Source organism: Prosopis cineraria, unplaced genomic scaffold (assembly GCF_029017545.1).
Source record: "Prosopis cineraria cultivar Desert tree isolate PC_DT_omini unplaced genomic scaffold, ASM2901754v1 PC14, whole genome shotgun sequence".
Lineage (NCBI taxonomy): Eukaryota > Viridiplantae > Streptophyta > Magnoliopsida > Fabales > Fabaceae > Prosopis > Prosopis cineraria.
Genome location: NW_026555345.1, coordinates 27638363 through 27659845, shown reverse-complemented (window position 1 = coordinate 27659845; position 21483 = coordinate 27638363). Strand labels below are relative to the sequence as shown.

The 21483-nt window shown below is 34.6% G+C and overlaps 4 protein-coding genes across 6 annotated transcripts; all 4 read right to left on the bottom strand.

Annotated features, from left to right (window-relative positions):
* Positions 1-200: 200 nt before the first annotated feature.
* LOC129293559 (pentatricopeptide repeat-containing protein At5g66520-like) lies at positions 201-2790 on the bottom strand. The gene is made up of 2 exons (XM_054931588.1): positions 947-2790; positions 201-870 (listed from the first exon to the last, which is right to left on the bottom strand). Exon 1 carries the CDS (start codon positions 2657-2659, stop codon positions 1034-1036), a length of 1626 nt encoding a protein of 541 aa, XP_054787563.1. The 5' UTR covers positions 2660-2790; the 3' UTR covers positions 201-870; positions 947-1033.
* Positions 2791-4340: 1550 nt separating this feature from the next.
* Positions 4341-10054, bottom strand: LOC129292273 (DEAD-box ATP-dependent RNA helicase 7-like). Of its 3 annotated transcripts, XR_008588890.1 has the most exons (15): positions 9114-10054; positions 8735-8869; positions 8494-8634; positions 8226-8337; positions 7456-7526; positions 7195-7349; positions 7001-7112; positions 6718-6819; positions 6564-6624; positions 6311-6479; positions 6138-6234; positions 5908-6002; positions 5160-5188; positions 4962-5074; positions 4718-4857 (listed from the first exon to the last, which is right to left on the bottom strand). XR_008588890.1 is itself a non-coding variant. In XM_054929851.1 (14 exons), the coding sequence occupies exons 1-14, from the start codon at positions 9618-9620 to the stop codon at positions 4589-4591; spliced, it is 2139 nt and encodes a 712-aa protein (XP_054785826.1). In that variant the 5' UTR covers positions 9621-10046; the 3' UTR covers positions 4341-4588. The 3 variants fall into 3 exon arrangements, 2 of the variants coding, with proteins under 2 accessions (XP_054785826.1, XP_054785825.1); XM_054929851.1 differs by lacking the exon at positions 5160-5188 and having other exon boundaries at positions 4341-4857; positions 9114-10046; XM_054929850.1 differs by lacking the exon at positions 5160-5188 and having other exon boundaries at positions 4341-4857; positions 4962-5095; positions 9114-10041.
* A 4045-nt stretch (positions 10055-14099) lies between these two features.
* LOC129292275 (embryo-specific protein ATS3B) lies at positions 14100-15978 on the bottom strand. The gene is made up of 3 exons (XM_054929853.1): positions 15683-15978; positions 15438-15551; positions 14100-14560 (listed from the first exon to the last, which is right to left on the bottom strand). The coding sequence occupies exons 1-3, from the start codon at positions 15806-15808 to the stop codon at positions 14237-14239; spliced, it is 564 nt and encodes a 187-aa protein (XP_054785828.1). The 5' UTR covers positions 15809-15978; the 3' UTR covers positions 14100-14236.
* Positions 15979-18591: 2613 nt separating this feature from the next.
* On the bottom strand, positions 18592-20929 carry LOC129292274 (xyloglucan galactosyltransferase XLT2). Its single transcript, XM_054929852.1, has one exon. The coding sequence runs from the start codon at positions 20827-20829 to the stop codon at positions 19237-19239; it is 1593 nt and encodes a 530-aa protein (XP_054785827.1). The 5' UTR covers positions 20830-20929; the 3' UTR covers positions 18592-19236.
* Positions 20930-21483: the final 554 nt, after the last annotated feature.

Genomic DNA, 21483 nt, shown 5'->3' with positions numbered 1-21483 from the left:
ATGCTCTGGTCTCAAAGTGTAACTCCCGTTAAAAAATAAGCATCCATGAATCTAACACCAAGAAATCTATTCGTAACTCTAGGATATGCAAAACTAAATAAAATCTCTCTCTCTCTCTCTCTCACATCCACCCATACCCAAGATCTGAGTTTTGCACTTGAATGGTGCCAAACTGAACCTGATAATTCCAAAGCCAACGGTTTCATAAAGAAAGGACATTTCCTAATATGTGGATCACGTTATTGCATCTGTTTCTTGCTGATGCAAAATCAATTCTCATACAGAAACTGTTGCATAATCAGGTAAAGAGAGATTATACCTCTTCAACGCAATGTAAATCTTTGTTCATTCAAAAACGTGAATACATGTCGCACATAGTTACGTGCTATTTGTGCTATGATCTCTCTTGAACATGCGAATGCAGAGGATCTAATTCGTCTTCTCCATCACAAGAACACCGAATCATGCAGACATTTCTGCACAAAAATGTCATCCCTCATCATCTAACATCTTTACCTACTAGTGCAGTGCATGTGTAATGTGCTTTATCCTCGTCAAATTTTCTGCCCTCACTTTGGTAATTGAGTGATCATCCCAATCACTCCAAGGGGGGGAAAAAGCGCAGGCTTTGACAATATAATGGTTAAATTTTGCTCTAACGATGGTTTTAACCACGAGAAAAGAAATTTCTTGTGGTAGCCCCTGTTGCTAAAACATAGGCAGCAACCACTGTAGTAATACCAAAGACCACCGAAAATGATTAAAAATTGCTTCCATGTAGTGAAGGTTGCATGAACCGCCACCAAATTGATGATTTCCTTCTTTGCAGTGGCGATTTGAATGCATGTGTAGTTATTCATAGGATACAACCTAGGGAGGAGAACATAAGCAGCAATTAAAATCGTTATTCATGGCGTCAGGGGTTAACCAACTGCAGAGCACATACCACCACGATTGATTGTTGAACTATAATACAGCGTACTGCGCAAATGCCTCCATATTCTAATTGAAGAGATGCTTGTACTGATTTTTATCATCCTGGCAACTTTATCTGATTATTTAACTGGTTTAAGACCAAAAAAATTTCCATTGGAAGATTCAGTGAAACTCCTGCAGAAAATTCATGAACCACCCCACAAATTTCAATCATGCTACAACCTGGGATATCCTTTTGGATTCCTCTTTCTTTCATTAGATTTCTAACTCTTTTAGCAGCATCAAACCGGCCAGCTTTGGCATATATGTCACACAAGTTCATATAGAAAGCATGATTGCGAGGCTCTAAATGAATCAAATGAAAAGCTACCTTTTCTCCTAGTTTTGTATTCCCATGCATCTGACATCCTCCAAGTAATGAACCCCAGACATAAACATCAGGCTTCATTGGCATGTCCCTTATGAGACTTTCCGCCTCCTCAAAGAGCTTGGCTCGGCTAAGAATGTCAACCATGCAAGCATAGTGATAAACGTGGGGTTCAATTGAGTAAACATTTTTCATCATGTCAAAGCACCACCGACCTTTCTCTACCAAACCAGAATGAGCACAAGCAGACAATAATCCCACGAATGATACATGGTTAGGCTTCACTCCAGCTTTTTCCATCTCTAGAAAGCAATCAAAAGCCTTCTCGCCTAATCCGTGAAGAGCAAGCACGGAAATCATTGCTGTCCACGCTGAAGCATCCTTCTCAGGCATTTGTTTGAAGATCTCAATTGCTTGATCTGCATGCCCACACTTACCATACATACTTACAAGTGCTGTTCCGATTACCACATCACACTCTAGCCCACTTCTTCTCAGATAACTATGCACCCATTTCCCATGATCTATCGAACCAAGTTGAGCACAGGCTGAGAGGACACTAGCAATTGTAATTTTATCAGGCTCAACCATGTTATCTTCGCTGGAAACCTGCATTTGATGGAAAAGTTGCAGTGACTCTCTTGGTCGGCCACCTTGGACCAACCCTGTAATAATGGAGTTCCAAGTTATGATATTCTTCTCACTCATCCGTGTGAACAAATCCATTGCGTTGTCAAGCTCTCCATTTCTCAAAAACCCAATAATTACTGAGTTCCAAGTGACAGTATCTCTCACCAGCATTTCATCAAACAGCTTCCTGGCATTACTCAACAACCTGCATGCCATATATAAGTTTATCAACGAATTCCCAACAAAAATATCATCATAAAATCCAAACTTGACGACTTGGGCATGAATTCCTGAGCCAGTAGCTTCATCCAGCCTACTAGTGCAATCCTTCAACAGGAAGGGGAAAGTGAGGTTATTTGGTAAAATGCCATTGCGAAGCATTTCTCTATAAAGCACTAAAGCCCTGCAAATGTGGCTATCTTCACCATCATCCTTCAAAGCTGCGTATGATCTAAGCAGGATATTGTAAGCACGAATTTCCGGGTTGTTTATCGTCCGAAAAACATTAGAAGCATAGGTGAATGAGCCCCAACTCGAAAAAGCACAAAAGAAGAGGAAACGAGTAATAAGATAATATTGGTCATTGTTAGGTAACAACTGGGACGTAAGAATCTGGGTATGGATTTGTTTGAGCTCTCTGAAATTCTTGCATTCTTCAATTAATTTTGAGAGTGAGTTCTTGAGACTTCTGGGTTCAAAAGTTTTGAACTCTAAGCGGGTAACCATAATCTAAAATCTAAATAGATAACTGACACTAAGGCCAACAAGTACAACTCCACTTTGCTTGTTTAAGGACAGGGCCTGGCGTATATAAATACAAGCCGAAAGCTATGTTAAGAACCAGCCTAGCCACAATAAGGTCAAAACCACTGGAAGGTTTTTTTTTTTTTTTTTTTAATACAATGCCATGGAAAGTCAGATCTTGCCATTTGCCACCAATTTTACTGCCTATGTATACAAGTTTCCTTGTAAATTGGACGTTGAGGTCCTGAGGATTCAATCTCCCTTTTAATTTCATATTTTTTTTTTGGTAGAATAATTTCATATTGTTAGTGTATGTATGTCCCTCTAAATAAATAAAACAAAGATGAAAAATATTGTGATTCATGTTACTCGACTATAAAGAGATAAATTAAGATAAATTGAACATAAACATATGGAAATTATACTATAGGAAAGTTGTACTTGGGCTTTCAGGCTTAAATTTGGGAGAACATAAATAAAAGATCTAGGAAGATATTTAAGTAAAAATTAACAAATAAATAAACGAAGTAATTGTTTTAACTATGCTAAATGAGAGTTGTACTTAAATTTTCAAGTTTAAAAACTCAAGAAAAAATTTAACGCTTGTTTGCTTTCTGTTCTTATTTTTTGTTTTTAAAAACTGTTTTGTAATATAGTCTTCATAATTGTTTTTCAAAACAAAATAAAATGAAAATTCATTTGGTTATATTCACTTAAAAAGAGTTTTAGAATTAAAAAATAAATTAACAGTGATAATTATAGGTGGTTAATGATGGTAATTTATGAAAAAAAATTGATAAACATAATTATAATTTTTAATAATCAAATGTATATTTTAAAAATAAAAAAATAAAAACAAAAACAACTCAAAATTGTTTTTATTTTTTTATTTTTAAAAATAAAAAATTGAAAACAGTTTTGCAAATAAATAAATAAATAAGACTTAACCAAACGAGTTTTTAAATTTTTCTATTTTAAAAAAAATAATTTTAAAAAAAAAACAGGCTCTTAATTTCTTAAAATGATGTTGAATGAGTAAAAAATTAACAAACTAATAAATTATTATTTTAACAAGCATTCAATTTATTTATCCAATATTTTTATAAGATATTAAATTTTTTTAAAGATCTTTTATTAAGATTCTCCCTTTAAATTTCTTAGTTCATGAATATAATTTTTTCCATAATAATTATTTTCATGGTCGCACAATTTTTTTCCGTCATATTACTTTTACAGCGAGACATTTCAAGCATTAGCCATGATTGGCATACAATAAGGGGGTAATTGCAACTGAACTAACAAATGACATGAAATAAGCATAACTTAACATGTGTTAATAAATGAAAAAAACTTGTATATTTAACTTTAAATACCTAAAATACTAGTTTCCAATTAAATAAATACACATGAATCTTTTATAAATTATTTATTCTATAACAAACTCTTCATATTAATATTATTAACAAATTAAAATTCACTTATTTTTATTTCATTGGATCAAATAAAGTATATAAGGCTAATACCGAAATCTTACCCATGATAAATAACTACTTCAAATTTCAGTTGGCTACAACTTTCTTTCTTTCTTTCTTTCTTTTCTTTTGGCTTGACATTTCAATCAAAGTAATGTCATTAACAATTATCAAAAGGTGTAAAGAAGTCGTGGGATAATCATTTGCCAGAATCTATATATTTCCTGTTATTTTACCTTGCTCAGTCCTACATACACAATCTAATCTCACGCTATCTTTCCAAAGAATAGTGAACAAAAATGGTATCCTAGGAGTTAAGAGCACCAAAATGAATATTTTTCTTTTCCGATATTTTTTTTTGGGGGGGGGGTGTGGTGTGGGTTTGACTGCTATAAGGATTTTAGTCCTCTGCCTTGATAAACTCAGTTTCTTATTTTCCCTACCATCTGTTTCCCCCTCTATTGCCACCACGGCCTCTCCCGCCATTAGAACCGCCGAAAAACTGATCACTCCTCTGATTTGAGAAACCACCGTTCCTGCCGCCTCCTCTTCCACCAGAAAACCTGTTTCCACCGCCACTACTTCTATTATTACCAAACCCACCACGACCACCGCCACCAAATCTACCCCCTCTTGATTGGTCTCTTTCTTGCAAACGTGGCAATTCTTGTAATACTTCTAAGCTTATATTAGCAGCATTTTCCTGACCTAAAGGATAAACATTGCTTAATAAGAAAGATAACCACCAAGATGTAGGACTGAATCACTTACGACAAAGCTAATTCGCATGCATAGTCCAAAGTATAATTTACCAGCAAGATATGTATCTAAATCTTCAGCTGGCACATCAAAAACAGAGCCATTTCCATCTGCAGTCAGAGTAAGGCCCTTCACTGCCTCAACTTTCTCCTCGGGAAGAAATCTCCTGAGGATTCCATATGCAAAACTGGTTAAAAAAACCATGAAAAGATCAGTTAAAGAAACTCACAATACTTGAATATAGTTATTACCTATCATGATAACTCCAGAAAAAATTAGCCTAGACCAAAGAATTAAATTGTGAAGATCATCAGTCTATTCCAATCATTGTATGTTTAACATACAAGAACAACATAGATCAATATATTAATTAAAGTTATGGGATGTATTTAAAAACCATGAATAGTTGTGGTTCATTTCAAATTTCATGCAAAACTGCAAATGCATATAGAACTCACTCTAATTGATGGTGAAATAAAGAGCAGCATTTGTCATAACAAATGGCTTCAGAGATTAAAATCTCAAGGAATTAACTTGCTGCCAACCCCAAAATAACCAGCAACTACAAATTTCAACATCAAAATGCACCAGCCCATTAATGAAGCTAAAATAGTCAGATGCCTTGTCACAAAAATTTAAAACACCTAAAGCACTTTCAGATATAGTTTTCTATCGGCAAAAGGGAATGATTAAGGCTTTGCAAATTATGAAGACCAGGCTAGAAATATTTTATTACAGCACATATTATAGCAGGACAAAGACAAGTAGTCACAAATAGGATGTGAACTGCATTGCATTTTCCCAACATATTTCACCACATATTGCAAAATCACTTAAAATTAAAGGTTAAGGAGCAGATAACAGATTTTCCCACAGCAAGGCAAACATCTAGACCTTTCAAATAACATAGAAAGTATTCTTCGGTAATCAGTAACTGACTTAGAGTAACATGCAAGCATCATAATAATTAAAGAACAAGGTCCATTCTAAGGTTCTCACGATGGGGTGAAGATGGGTCTTCCAATCTCAAGAAGTAACGTGACATAATTCTCCATGGAAGTAAGAAGTGATCTTTTCTTTATCTCAGTATAACCCTGCACATTATACAATCAATTTTTTCCAGCTCAGAGAAGGATATTAAAGATGAAGAGTTTGCAAAAAACAAAAAACAAATTGCAATTGCAACAAAAAGATAGATTGAGAAAATGTTATAAGAATAGGGGGCTCACAACAGCCTTGGCAAGAGCTTTTGCAAGTAATTCAACGGCTGTTAAACCAGAGTTGTTCACAAGCTCCTCAGCAGCAGCTTTGAATGCAGGAATCACGCTGCATATCACATTTGTTAACAAGAATGGCAGCATAAAATACCATTTGCAATTTTGCATATAAGAAAAAAAAATACCTGTCGGATACTTGGTTTATCATTTCAACAGCATCCCCACCAACAGCTTTTGCAATATCAGCAGGCTGAGGAGCAGATATGTGTTCAAATTTCACACCTGATTCTCTTTCAATTTTAGATATATTTGACCTTCTTGGATCATAAAGCATAACAGCAACCCCAGTATTGGCTGAAAAATTCAACCTCAGGATTATCAAAGTTTGATTATCCTAAACATTCCCTTTTTGAACAAATATCAATACTCCATTTATACCTGCTCGTCCTGTGAGGCCAGAACGATGAATATAGGCTTCTACATCACGCGGAGGTTCACACTAAACCCAATATAAATATCACCATAAAGATTAGGAAAGTTGTAATAATGATTCAATGTAATATAAGTAATTAAGTAAATGCATTAGAAGAACCTGAATAATTAACTGAACGTCATTAATATCTAAACCCCGAGCTGCCACATTTGTGGCCACTAATGTCATGAATTTCCCAGACCTAAAGCCAGACAATGTGACCTGCAAGTGGGAGGATCCATTTCAGCAGATCGAAAGAAAAAGGTTGTCAGCTGAAAAAATGACAAAAAGCAAATATATCTGTCAAAAGGATGCAAGAGTTATAATACAGGATCACCCTTACAAAATGTGCACGATTGAAATTCCAAATAAGAAAATCATAAATTTTCATAGAACACCTCACCTCACGTTGCGCTTGCTGTATGTCACCATGTAGAGCTCGAGCTCCAGGCAAAAGCCCTGCAAGCTCAGAAGCTGACTCCTTTGTCTCAGTAAATATAATTGTCCGGCCTCCACTGAAACAAAACCAGATTCAATAGATCCAACAGAGACATAAAAATGTTATGCACATACAAAAAATAAATTATAAAAATTTACCTGCTATAGCAGCGAATAATGTCTGGGATAAGCTGGGACCTGGCAGAACTTGTACATGGAAGAACAATATGCCTAACATTGGTGCTAGCCTTCATTTTCTCATTCCCAACAAGGTCAACATTTTTCTTATCTGATTTCAAAAACTTTGAGGAAATCTGGCAACAAAATTACACATTCCATGAGATGAAAAACCACAAGGCAGAGCATCTGATCAGAAGACAAAACTTTTGTGACAAGAAAAAAATTTTCATAGAAGCATACATGCTTGACCCAGTCTGGCAAAGTAGCACTGAATAGAAGTGTCTGAACTTTACTAACATCTTTAACCTTACCTGCATAACATATAGGGCAGAATTTGACATCGCTAAAAAATATATTATCATCCCAAAAACCTTTGAAAAAGGTGGCATACAAGCTTCAAAACTTAAACTTATCCCCCCCCCAAAAAAAAAAAAAAAAACAAGAGCATTACACGTAAGTCAAGACTAGCTTGTAATACCTCAGAAAGGAAAAATTCCAGAAATTATGGATATTTATGAGCTATCACAATGAAATCTTCGGACATTTAGATGTTAACTCCAAAAGATAATATAAAATTTCCACTTGCAACATTTAGGAGGTTAAATGTTTTGATTTAAAATTAGAGTAGCAAATTGTGATTAACCTACAGTTTAGGAGAGATAGTAATTTTCCAAAAATGAACCCAACAACTAGGAACCTTAACATGTGTTTAATCATAAAGGAAATGTACTAAGGCCAGCATGCAAATTGCATTCAACTATTAACATTTCAATTCAACAGTAAAGATAAATAAACAATCGAGTATAGCTTTATCAACCATGCATGGTTCCCACAAGATGACAACATCTCAATATTTTTTGTGACAATTTAACCATATCAGGAGTAAAGAATATCAACAAATAAGAAGATGAAGAGTGATCAAAGTATCTTCCATCGAATATGCATAATTTATACTAATATTGAATCATAGTGGCATTCCACGCATTACAGTGAGAGGTAAAAACACAGACCCAAAATGAGTTCAACATCTTCAACAAAACCCATCCTCAGCATCTCATCTGCCTCATCAAGGACACGGAACCTTAGTTGGGTTAGGTCAATATTTTGTCTCTCTATATGATCCTACATGGACATGCACATATAAATTAAGAAAAATGTCTTGCATGAGAAAAAACTGAAGCTTCTATGCTGGTCATAATTTAATAACCATAACAAGGAATAACAGCAGCTCTATAATATATAGACACATATTACATATGCATGCACCACAGTAATTACCTTTATGCGGCCTGGTGTTCCAATAACAATATCAACACCTCGCTTGAGCTTAATTTCTTGAGCTTGATATGGAGCTCCACCATACAAACAGCAAGAAATCAAACCCAATGCCTCACCATAAATTTCAAAATCAGAGAACACCTGATGCATCACATAACACAGTATAAACAAAAGAAAAACCAATATCCATATATCAGTCACATGTGAAGATTTTTCTGCAATCGCCTCTTGAATATTGTACCTGAGAGGCCAATTCCCTAGTAGGTAAGAGCACAAGAACGCTTGGAGACCTCCCATATCCAATCTTTCTGGCTGTTTTCGCTGAACCATTGGCTAAAGACTCTAACATGGGCAACACAAAAGCCAAAGTCTTACCCTACATTTTTTCCAACAGTAAACAATTAAAACAAACGACTGCAACATAAAAAATGAAATCGGTCAAAAGCAGAATGACCTTGTTGAACCTTCGGGTACAAGAGGTAATAACTACCATATAACAAAATGCTCATATTAACAAGAATTCTGCACCTCCCGGCTCCCGAAAACACATGATTTAACTATTCAGAGCCAGGAAATCATAAAGATGTCTAAATACACAAACGAATCATAAGAGAACACACCTGACCAGTGCGAGCCCGACCGACCAAATCACATCCATCGAGGATGGTATCGAAAGTCATTGCCTGAATGGGAAACAGAGATTCAATCCCTTTCTCCTTCAACTTGGCCCTCAAGGGCTCCGATATCCGAAAGTTCGAAATTGCATTGGGATCCTTCTTCTCAACCTCTTCCTCTCCCATGTCAGGTTCCTCGAATTTCGGCTTTTTATTCTTCTTTCTCTTCTCCTGACTCTTCGCCCTCGAACTTTCGGGCTCAACTAACTCCGAGCTACTCTCGCTCTTCTCTCCAACCCCATCAATATCCGAAGATTTACGCTTTTTGGTCTCCTTCTTCTTCGCTTTCTTGTCCGAAAACCCGTCTTGGTCAGAATCAGACACCTTGGTATTTCTTGTAAGCTTAGAACTTTTTGTGCTCTCCATACCAATGGATGCTTCCTCAGTTAAAATCGTGTTCTTCATCTTCTTCTCCTTCTCTTTAGGACTCTTAGAGGGAGCCATAGAAGGCATGTTACCGCGGGTTAAATCACAAAGAAATGAGTAAACCAGTTTATGTCATGTGTAAAAGGCACCAGAAAAGAGAAAGGGGAGGGTGTGTAGAGAATTTTCCTGCCTCTAAGCTCTACAGTGGACTGCGGAAGAGGGAGCAGGAGAAACCGAAGCCTAACAAAACCTGAGGTTCCCGGCTTTATGGGTGCGCCAGCCGGGGGCGTATTCTTATTATGAACTGTTGGAGGGACAAATACTCAAATTTGTTTATTTCATTAGAGGAATGGTGGTTTTTGATGAAAGACACAGAGATCAAGTTTAAAAGAATGACAAGCTCTAGCTAAATTACGTGCAAGGCGGTTAGCATCTCTAAACATGAAATTTAAAGGCGCATTCCAACTTCTGAATAAAAGAGCTTTAATCTCCTTAATTAAATCTCAGAACAAATTGTTGAATTATCATCTAACTCCACTATATTATGTGTGTGTTTAGATTAGAAAACTCACAATTAAAGTTAGAATTTAATTGAGCTTAGCAAATTTAAATTAAAAAAAAAGTTTGCGACTGTAACATAATTTATATTTAAATAATATTTTTTAAAAATTAATTGAATAAACTAAAATTTATTTGATTGATTTTATTTAAAAGCCAATTAAAATGTATGATAATAAAAATAAGCATCAATTTTTTGTATATATATTTGGTGATTAATTTAATATTGTTGGAAAAAATATTAAACTTAATATTACAATTTTAAAAAAAATAGAATTTAAAATATAAAATAAATTGATAAATGAAAAAATCTTCATTAATTTTTTTTTAATCGATTTCCATTACTTGTGAATTTCTTCCAATAGTAGAACAAAAAGGGATGAATATATAATTAGTCCATCGCACATAACTGGAAAAATTAATCCAGTAATTACTAATTAACACCCAATGGACAAAACAAAAGGTAATGAAAATTAACGTATATCCAAAGATGATCAAGCACTAAGCTTCATTCAAAATTAAAAAGAAAGGAAAAGTTTAAACTAAATTAAAAATAATAAACAAATAAAAAGAGAGAGAACCAAAAGGGAAAAAAAAAATTAGATACCATTCAAGGCCAAAAAATTCAGCCACGAATAACAAGTAAAAGTCCCCTTCAAAATCAGAAAATCTCAAAGGAAATAAAAAATTTAGTATCTCGTTTTCTTCTTTGTCCCTCGCTAAGCTTTCTATTTGTTTCAAAGGATTGGAGTTTCTTGCCTTCTATGAATTCAATGATAGCAACAAAGAACTAATCCAATAAGTACAACGATGGTAAGCACCAAACGAGGGCCATAAAAAGCAAGGATGTGTAGATCTAGCAAGGTTGACTACCAGTGAGTGAAAACTAAGGGACAAAGCAATCTCAACAAAACATACACAAGCAATCACATCACTCTCAACTTCGTCGACGACAAGAGCACAATGGTCGATCAGCAACGGTGGTGAGATGAATCAGATGAAGACAGAGTTTGTGAAGATAGGAGGCTGAGCAAAGAGAGAGTAGCGACCTGAAAGTGAAGATATGAGGAGAGAGAAAAGAATCTGCGATATCCCAATGCTGTACCTTCACATTTCATTACAAAGCTACTCCTCCCAACTTCTATGAAAATGGTCATTGAGCCATTAACACTCATTTAGTTTTTTTTTTTTTATCCAAATAAGAGTTTAATCCAAATAAAGAGCTTTCAACTATGTTATTGAGATTTGGACCACTCGAATCTTAATTAGAAAGTTAATCCAAACACACACTACGTATTCAAATGTTGCAGGAGAATGTCCATTCAATCTATTTATTACCACATCTTTATTTTCTTTCTTTCTTCATTGAAATTTCAGTATAATCTTCAACCCCTGCCAATAATTTATGATAAAGACTAGTAACTATGATTTGAAGCATTTGTTATCAATATTGCTTTGCTCACCATGTTGATTGATTCAATTTTCGATGACATCTTCCATGAAGGTAGATTGGTAATTTGAATACAAGATGAAAAAAATTAATTAAAGTATTATATAATTTTTTCAGTTTTACTATCCCAACTTTTAGTGCATGTCATTTTGTTTTTAGTTTTATTTTTATATGATGATTATTTATCTTGTTGTATCATTTAATTATGTAAATCATATGATAATGTAATAATAATAATAGTTAAAACATTGAGAAAATTAATTATTTAGTCTTTATAGTTTTGGCCTAATTGTAACTCAATCTTTAAATTTTGATTCGTTATAATTCAGTCCTTAAAGTTTTAACTTGATTGTAAATCAATGCCTAAACTTTATCTCTTATAATTTAGTCTCTGAAATTTCAACATCTTATATATTGGTCCCTATATTTTAAAATTATAGAAATTAAAAATATTTTAAACTTTTAATATTTATAAATATTAAAAGGGTTTAGTGATTTAAGATATTAGTAATAAATTTTAAAATATTATTAATTTTTATAATTTTTTTTTTAAAATATAGAGATTAATATTTAAAAAGTTAAAACCTTAGGGACTAAATTACAAAAGGTAAAATTCAGGAACTGATTTACAACCGAGTCAAAACTTCAAAGACTGAGTTATAAAGAGTCAAGGATCAAAAATTAAGTTATAACTAGATCAAAACTATAAAGACTAAATGATTAATTTTTCCTAAAATATTTCTCAATTTTAGTTTAAAAATAAATTATTTTTAAAAATTATTTTTAAAAAATAAATTAGTTTATTTTAGATAGATTATGATATTTTTATACATAGAAACTTTTTTTGTAGTGTTGTATCATATAATCATATAAGTTATACCTTAATTTTTGATTCGATATAATGCAGCTACTATAGTTTTAACCATTCAAAATGTTACTTCTTATATTTTAACAAAATAAAATTATGAAAATTAAAATTATTTTTTTAAATATAAGAACTAATATATTAAATAGTTAAAATTATATAAACCAATTGCATGATTTCAACGTTTAGAGTTTATGAATTGAGTTAATTTAAACTATAAGATATTAAGGAGTTGTCGTTATGATTTAAGATTAATTTACAATTGAATCAAAATTATATAGATCAAATGTAGGACATATTTTAGTTTTAATGTTTAAAAACTATTTTTATTTTGAAAACAAAGAAATAAGAAAAACTGTTTGATAAGTGTTTTAAATTTAATTATTTTTAAAATTGTTCTTATATTTTATTTTTAAATAAAAAAGGGAAACATTTTAAAATTTTCATTTTATCTTTCTTATTTTTAAAACACATTACATATCGTTATTGAAAAATATAATTAACTTGACTAAATTTTATTATAAATCATCATCATTAATTCCCTGCCACCATCACCATTAATCAAATTTTTAATTTTAAAATTATTTTTAAATTAACATAACTAAACAACAAAATAGTTTTAAAAAACAAAAAACAACTAATTTTTCTTCTTTTTAAATCTTATATTCAAACTAGAACTATCAATTAGGATTGAACATGTCGAACCAGTCTTTTTTAAACTCAAGAATAACTAAGATGGGTTACTATTTTGGACCAAAAATAGTAATTCGAACTTAAAAGGGCCATCACTGATCCTTTTAAGCCCTTTTATTTTTTTAAAAAAATTATAATTTTAAAATATAGAATATTAAATATATAATGAAAAAAAAATGAACATCTTAAACTTATTCATCCTTCCCTCATTCAATCATTAAAATTAAGCTAATGATATTAACAAAGTCTAATTTTCACTTGTGTTAGTTTTAATGTTACTATTTGATATTAGACTTAGATGTTTAAGTTTTCTATATTTATTGTAGTATGAATTGATTTAAATTTATTTTCTGAAATTTAATATTATATGTAATAACTTTTTCTAAAATTATAAATGTATATTTTCTTAGAATTTTTAATTAAAAAAAGGGCTAGGGCCTTGAAAGCCAAGGCCAGGTGTTGTAAAAGAAAATCTTAAGACATAATCGTACTTATTAGAGTCAGTCCGTTTAAACCCTGGCTCTTTAAGGGTTGATCCTAATTGATATCTCTAATTCAAACCAGGGGGTGGGAGCCTAGCTTGACATGAGAAGCAACATAAACCAAAAAAATATAAAACAGTGGATTATATTCTCTCAATACAAAAAGTTCCTGGCTCCATATTCAAAAAAGTTAAATCCCAGGCTCCATATTCTCTCAATGTAAGCAGAACAAAAATGAACCCCAGGCTTGTTCTTCCCAGGCATATGCTTGCCTTCAGAGAGAGAGAATCCCAGGCTTCAGTATTATTCTTCTGCTCATTCTGAAATGATACCCTTTAACGCTAAAATGTTTTATTCTTCTGCTCCAGAGCAACCAGAAAAGAAAAAGTAATTCTTGCTCACTCTGAAAGTTCCATTCGAATGCTTTCTTTTCATTTCACTCTCACTAGTGATGTCTAAATTGTCTGGCAGCAAGCACCTATTTATTATTTAACATTGCGTATGGAAACACATAAATCAGACAAAACAAGCAAGCCAATGCTACACTGAATCAGACCATGGGTTTTCATACATATCTTGTTCCGTTTTCTTTTGTAGCATATATTAAGCTTCCCAGTTACAGAGAACAGGAATTTAAAGAACATATATCAAATATCTACATCCAAAAACTCAAAACAAACCCTAGAACAACACATAAAAACCATTTCTCGCTAGATAGTCGGCGTGAAGATGAAGCAGCATTGCACAAATTAAACCCGTACCACGTATCTGGTGGAATGAATGTGTTGTAGTTAAATGTAACAGCCCTTGTGTTATGACCGTAAATTTGCACACTTCGTGGCTTCCAGCCATCGGGTCCAGTTCTGCATAGGTACACGTAGCAGATCTGATATGCGCATGGACCGTTTATCTGAAATGTATCTGAAGAACACCGCTCAAATGCTTTTGAAGATGGATCATCCAGTCTTGGTACATATATCTGAGCAATTATAGGTGAAAAAGAAGCAAAAATAAGCCTCCTCAATTAGTTAAAACCATGTCCAAAATGAGGCGTGCTGTCTGTTCGATTTTACTATTCGGGCCTTTTATATGCTACTTGTCAACATAGATTCTAAAGCTATCAATTCACTAGTGTTTCCCCCCACATCGCTGCAAGAATTCATTGTTATGCTCTTAATGATAAATTAGAGACTCAAACTTGATCTTTTATTCCATAGCTGTCAACCAGTGTCTATGTTACACCATTAGCCTTCCCATAAACATACCAATATAGAATAAATTTGCGGACAGCACTACGAGAAAAAGAAACTACCATGGGCCACTGGGGCCCCTACATGCATGTTCCAACTCCTAACTGATTGGAAGATAATTACTATCATTGAATTTCAAAATTAATTTGAACCATCGATATGATCTCTGACTTCTAAAGACTAAAGTGATGAATCATGCCTCTTCCAAAACCAATCGGTAGTTGACTCTAGAACAACTCAAGTCGAAACAATCAAAATACCCACAAATGATGTTATAGTTCTTTCTGCTATAAAAAGAGGACAACGAATAAAATGAATTGATTCACCAAAAAAAAAATGACCCCAAGGAAAAAAAAAAATGAAAGGAAAGAATCAGCTCGTGACTAAGATGAACTCAAACGGAAAATTAAATAAGATTCTAACTGCAGTTTCTGAGTTTGACTTGTTCTCCAATTTGATAATTCGATCTTGAACCAATTAAAGAACCAAAAGGTTTCAAATCACAGGCTCAGGAGTCAGGGCAACTAAATCCCAATTAAAAGTAGACCTAATGTTCAAGCAAATGCAATAAGTGAATGGATGAATCTTATTTAGGAAAGAGCAGACCTGATTGCCATAAGCATCTCCAAAAGAAATACTGATCTGATCCCTTGTATATACAGGAGACGAACAACTCGTAGATATAATCACCGTGTAAGGACAGCTGCCAACGTTTTTCATCTGAATTACGACAAACGAAATTAATTAAGAAAGAAACTCACAGGCCACAGCATAGTTCACGTGCAATAAAACAAGAGTAAGGAATCAACGAGCGAGAAATTAACCACGATAAGAGGCTTTGTGAGGCATACCTGGATATAGCTAACATTGAAGAATTCGGCCGCGTGAAGTTGTGGAGTAGAAGATTGGAACTCTGCGACTGAGAGTGTCGTTCCAAAGGCAAGCAAGAGTAGCAGAAATACCTCCGTCTTCATCATCTCCTCCGAAGCGAAACCTGAAGAATCTAAGATCGATAGATATGGCTTTTGTGGAGTTAGTTTCTTTATAGATTGTGTATTACGACCTAAGCCTGAAATCGGTTCGTTCGTCGATCGAGACCCACGAGCAAGCAATTTATGAGCTTCAGGCGAAACAAGACAAAATCATATGCAGGGGCCTCCACAGAAATAAAACTAAAATTCAAAAGCGTTGAAAATAATAATAAATAGCTCTGCCTAGTCAAATAAAAGAGAAATTCAATAAAATTTAATTTAATTTAATTTAATTGAAGATAAATTTCAGGAATCGAAATTAATATAATTATGAAAATTTATATATGATCAACTCCATTTTTAAAATTCTGCAAAATACACTGTGCAATTAGATTAGAAAGAAAGAAATTTAAGATAAAATTAAGAAATTAAAATAAACAAATAAATAAAACGGAGGAATGACACATGTGTCCATGGTGTATGTGAAAATAGCATAAGAAAACGACACCTGGACTGTCGCCCTGCACATTGGATTGGGAAGCATGGTTCTTGTCAAATCTCAATGTGCATTCATTTGTCACCTTTATTTTTTTATTTATACATAAGAAAATAAAAAAAAAATCTAACTTCCCAAAAAAATAACCTGCCATATTATTTACAAATTATGTACCCCACGTTCTTTAAGTTTCATTGATATAGTTTGAAAAGTGAATGTCCATATCAGTTGAACTATTCATCACTATATTATATGTAAGTAGCTAAGCCACATTGCTCACAGAGTTTTTTTTTTTTTGGTAATAATATTGCTCATGGAGTTGTGAATAGTATCTCTTTCAATTATATACTTCATGAACACACATGGATCCTTGATTTAGTTTTTGTTCTTTTTTTTGGAGTCATTTATCATGCTATTGTTTGGGGCAAGACTTATCATGGCCCCTCTTCTGTTTCGTCTGATGGTTTTTGGAGAAATCGGCCTTGTTGGGTTTATGGCCCAATTTTTTTTTTTAAGGGACACATTGCTCAAGAGACTAACAACGGTTTTACCAATAAAAAAAAGGGGGGGAGAGAGAGAGAGAGAGAGACTAACAACGGGCATCTTCTTATGGTTATAGTCCAGAGGCAGTATATTGTTTCTTCTTCATTTATTGACGCAAAGAAAGTCTTTTCTTATCTTTAGTAAATGATTTTATATGTCAGTAATAATATTTGTTATTTTAAAGTACAGTAATCACCAGTCTTATAAATTATTATTGTTAATATTATTAATTATATATATATTTTGCTACCATTTGGATTTTGGAACGAGCATGCCTAAAAACTTAAAAACGCTTATAGAAATATTCTTGTGGAATATGAGCCCTTCATTTATATTTTATATATTTTACTTCTATTCTATTAACTACAATCCACAAAATACTCCTAATCCCTAAACCCCAGGAACGTGAGGCCGCTGCTTCACTTGTCGGAACTGGGCGTATTTAAACAATTGTTTGGTAAACTTCTGTTTATTTATTAAAAAAAAAATAGCTTGTTTCTTTCAATTAGGATGAATTTGTTAAAAAAAATTTATGCGTGCGCTTGTGCAACTGTAAGTAGTGCAAAAATTGACATTCAAACTTTCAGCGATTTGTTTTAATGATGAAAACTCATGTTAACTTTAGCTTGATATATATATATATATATATATATATATTGCAGCTGCCAGCCACGGAATCAACCATTCACAAGACTTAACTTTTTTTTTTTGGTAATACGATGAGAATTTTTTCTACTTTGAGTTGCTTCTAAAATGAAACTTTTCAAGGAACTTTATTTTAATTTCAAATATCAAACCACAATGAACCTAGCTCATGGATTAGAGCTCTCTTTTTCGATGACACCTGGATTTATAGTGTCAATAATGAAAACAATGTTGTCTTGATGCTTGAAGATATACAAGGCAGAGCTATATTAGAATCATTGGGTCCTTTTGGTGACCACTCTTACCTATTTAAAAACATTACACTTGGCATGTACTGCACGGATAGGATGGCTTTATTTATTCAGCATACGTATTTTGCAAAAAGCAAAGAATAATTCCGACACCAACGCTCACTTTTTTTAAAAAATAATTCTTTGATACGTGTCCTTGAAAGAATTAGAAAGCTTGTGCGACTGCTTTCCCTTCTCCAGTTTTTTATTTTATTTTCCTACTTTAATAAGCTGGAAACAAATGAGGATGACCTCGCCGCTCTTTAATCCTTCAGCTTGGTTTACATAAAAAGGACAAAGGTGACGTATTTTTTAAATGTTTTGCTTTTTCACCCCTTTAAACCCCACAAGGCCACTGCAGAAATTGGCTTGGATTCCTTCTGGGATCATCTTCCAAAGCCATTTTCTTTCAGTAAATCAATCAATAAAAAAAAAAAATTTAACCTCTTGCGGTTCCTAGTTCTCCCTTGCCATTGACCCTCCAAAATAGTATTAAAATTAGGTCATCCCATATAATGAACATCTGAACTAGTCGGTCCTTAGATTAATATATTAATCAGTTTAATAAATTTGTTAATAAACGTTTGTCTACTATTTTTAATTGTTAGTCTTTGAACTAGTATCTTAACCAATTCAATCATCAGTCCAGCTTTTAGTGCTTTAAAGATACCACATATCAGCCACTCACTCACTAATAAAGGGGTAACATGCTCTAAATTTTATCAAAATTCATGAATGAGCAGTTGTTACAACCGGAATTAACTAAGCTCAGAGCCATGTTTTCACATCAGACAAATCCATCTGCCTCAATCTGATGTAATTAAAATGCAAGAAAATTGCATTAACATGTACCTGTTCAAGCTTTCCATTGTGAACCGGTGATGATGCTCAAGTTCATCACATATTGATAAATACAGAAAGGTTTTCCATAAAACGCTAACAGATCCAGCATGCCCTGGATATGCCTATCCAAACTCAACCGATCCACAAATTTATGGCGCAATGTAGCTTTTACAATGCATTCATATCAGTGATGCTGTTGCTGTGTCTGTTCCTCCATCCTCATCATTGGCCAAACCCTAAACACCAAGAGAGCAGACCAGTGCCATAATCTATTCCAAGATCAGTGAGGACCACCAATCTTTATTGCAGGAAGCATCACCAGAATGTGGGGTGATTTCTCAGGAGCTACCAGCCAGCAGCTGCTATTACCGTAGCGCAGAACTAAGCAATTATTGTGCTCAAAAATTAATTTTATTCTCTCTCTGAAAAAAATTATACAATATACAACAACGGTTTTTGACGAATATATCATCCTTCATCACCATAGAAAGAATCACATGCTATAGTACAACCCCCGAGCCCATTGTATTAATTTAAACTGTCAAAATAACTCTATTCTACCACCCAATTTATCGTAACAGCTTGGGTTTTTCATCTTCTTCCGTGTTATTACCAGCTTACCATTTAGTAAACCCTGATTCTTCTTGCCCCTTAAACCTTCTCAGAACCCCATCAAGGGCAACATCAAAAGCATCCTTTATCCCCTCTATCCCCTCGTGGGGTTCAGCATACACAAACTTGGGTATGAACTCAATCACTTTATCCCTCATCGCCTTGACCTCCTCTTTACTGTACCTTTCTAGCAAAGCCTTAATGGAGGTCCCATTCTTCACCTCATTCCGGTCTACGAAAACCGAAAAACTACTCGGTTCACTGGGTAAGAACCACTCATACTGAAGGTAAGCGGTTCGCCTCCAGAAGAAAACCGGAATCGAACCGGCTAGCATACAGTCGAAAATCGACCTCCTCGTGAAACTATCGCCTCTTGGCTGCAAGCAGAAATCGGAGTCCAGAAACGTTTCCAGAATCACCGACGTGCCGTTAGAGCACCGACTTCCCGCACAGTCTACGACTCGGCATGACCCAGACGAGTCCCGGCACTGACTCAGCAAAAGACCTCGGAAATCGTTCTTAAACGATTTGCGTGGCGCTCCGGCGAAGCAGAAGAGAGTGTTTCGCTTCCGTTCTCGTACGAAGTTCTGCCACCGACTTAGGTCTGACTGGGATCGGGGATGGAATCCGGTGGGGTAGGGAATGCCGATGTCGAAATAGTCCCACGGGTTGCGTTCAATGAGAAGTCGCGTGATGTTTTTCATTCCCGCCATGTAGATGCAGCTAGAACCCCAGTCTTCATCTTTGGAACGACGGAAATCCCATGTTATGCGGCCCATGGTGATGAAGTGATTCCAGCCGTTGGATCTTTGATAGTAGGGCTGATCCTGGACCCACTTTAGCATCATCTTGCAGTGTCGATCGCGTTCCGCGGCGGTGGATTTCGACCATAGGTACTTCCCCACAGCGAGCCCAGCGTAGAAGGGGATGTAGAACGCCGTAGCGGATTCTGGCTCCGTGACTCTGCACTTATGGTTCAGCATGCGATTGTGGAAGATAATCTCCGAAACGAACTGGTCCGTCCAGTGCCACGCCGGAGTTAGATTCTCCGGCACAATTTCGGCGAGTCCGGTGGCAACCTGGCCGAATCCGTCATTTGAAAGAGCGTCACACCTGGAGCTCCACGGGTTCAGGTTGTCACAATTCTCGAGGATTTCTTTGTTGAAGGTTCTCGGAAGGTTATAGATGAAGACTCTGCCGGATCCACATTGGTCATTGTTGCCGGAATTCTCATTGGACGACATCTCGACAACGGCGACGGTGTTTTCACCGGGTATCTTCTGGACGAAGGCGTTTTCCTCCTTCGGTATATGCTCGATGACGCTGTTGGAGGCAAGATAAGCGGGGAAGCGATGGTGGACATGGCGGCGGTAACGAATAGATATTGAGGTGGGGAAACTACGGAGGTTGCAGAGGAGTACAATCTGAATGAAGAGGACGACAACGAGAATCCATGCGCGAGGACTTTGAGGAGAGAAAAGGGGTTGGAATAAAGTGGAAAGTGAATTGAAATAGCTCTTGGCGTCGAATAGTTCAGGAGCTCTGGGTCTTCGGTGAGGTAAGGGCTCTGACGAGGAATGATCTGATAAAGGAAGCATGAGAGAAGGTATATCCGACGTGACGGCCGGAAAAAATGGTGGGTATGAGGTTCAGAGGAAGCCGGAGAGAGAGAAGGGTGAGCGTGTAAAGTGATAGATATGTGAACCTGCTCAGCAGCGCGGTTAAGGTTGCTTTCAGATGTGAGTGGGGAGACAGGGACCGACACGTGTCCAGTGCTTTTACCGGATCCAGAGCAAACCGACTTAGGATCAATATGTTATGAATGGACACGTGGCAGCGCCGTCGTGTCGGTTGCCGCTTGATTATTGAAGTTGTCCGGTTAAAAGTACACAAACAAATTCAGATGTGCCATTTTGATTTCCTAATTTAAAAAATTAAAATTTAATCTAGTGCATTTAATTATTATAATTTTAATATGGTTAAAACTAAATCACAAAATTTAGATTGGATGCAACTTAATTAATATAATTTTAATTATTTAAAATAATAATTTTTAAGTTTTAAAGATTACAATTATAAGAACTAGAGTTATTTATTAAATTTTAAAGATTAATATTTTAATATGTTAAAATTATATAGACTAAGTTCTAATAAGTTAAGATTTAAAAATTAAGTTTAATCAAATTAAAATTATATATGAAGATTAATATATATTGAGTTAAAATTTAAGAATGAAATTATAATTAAATTAA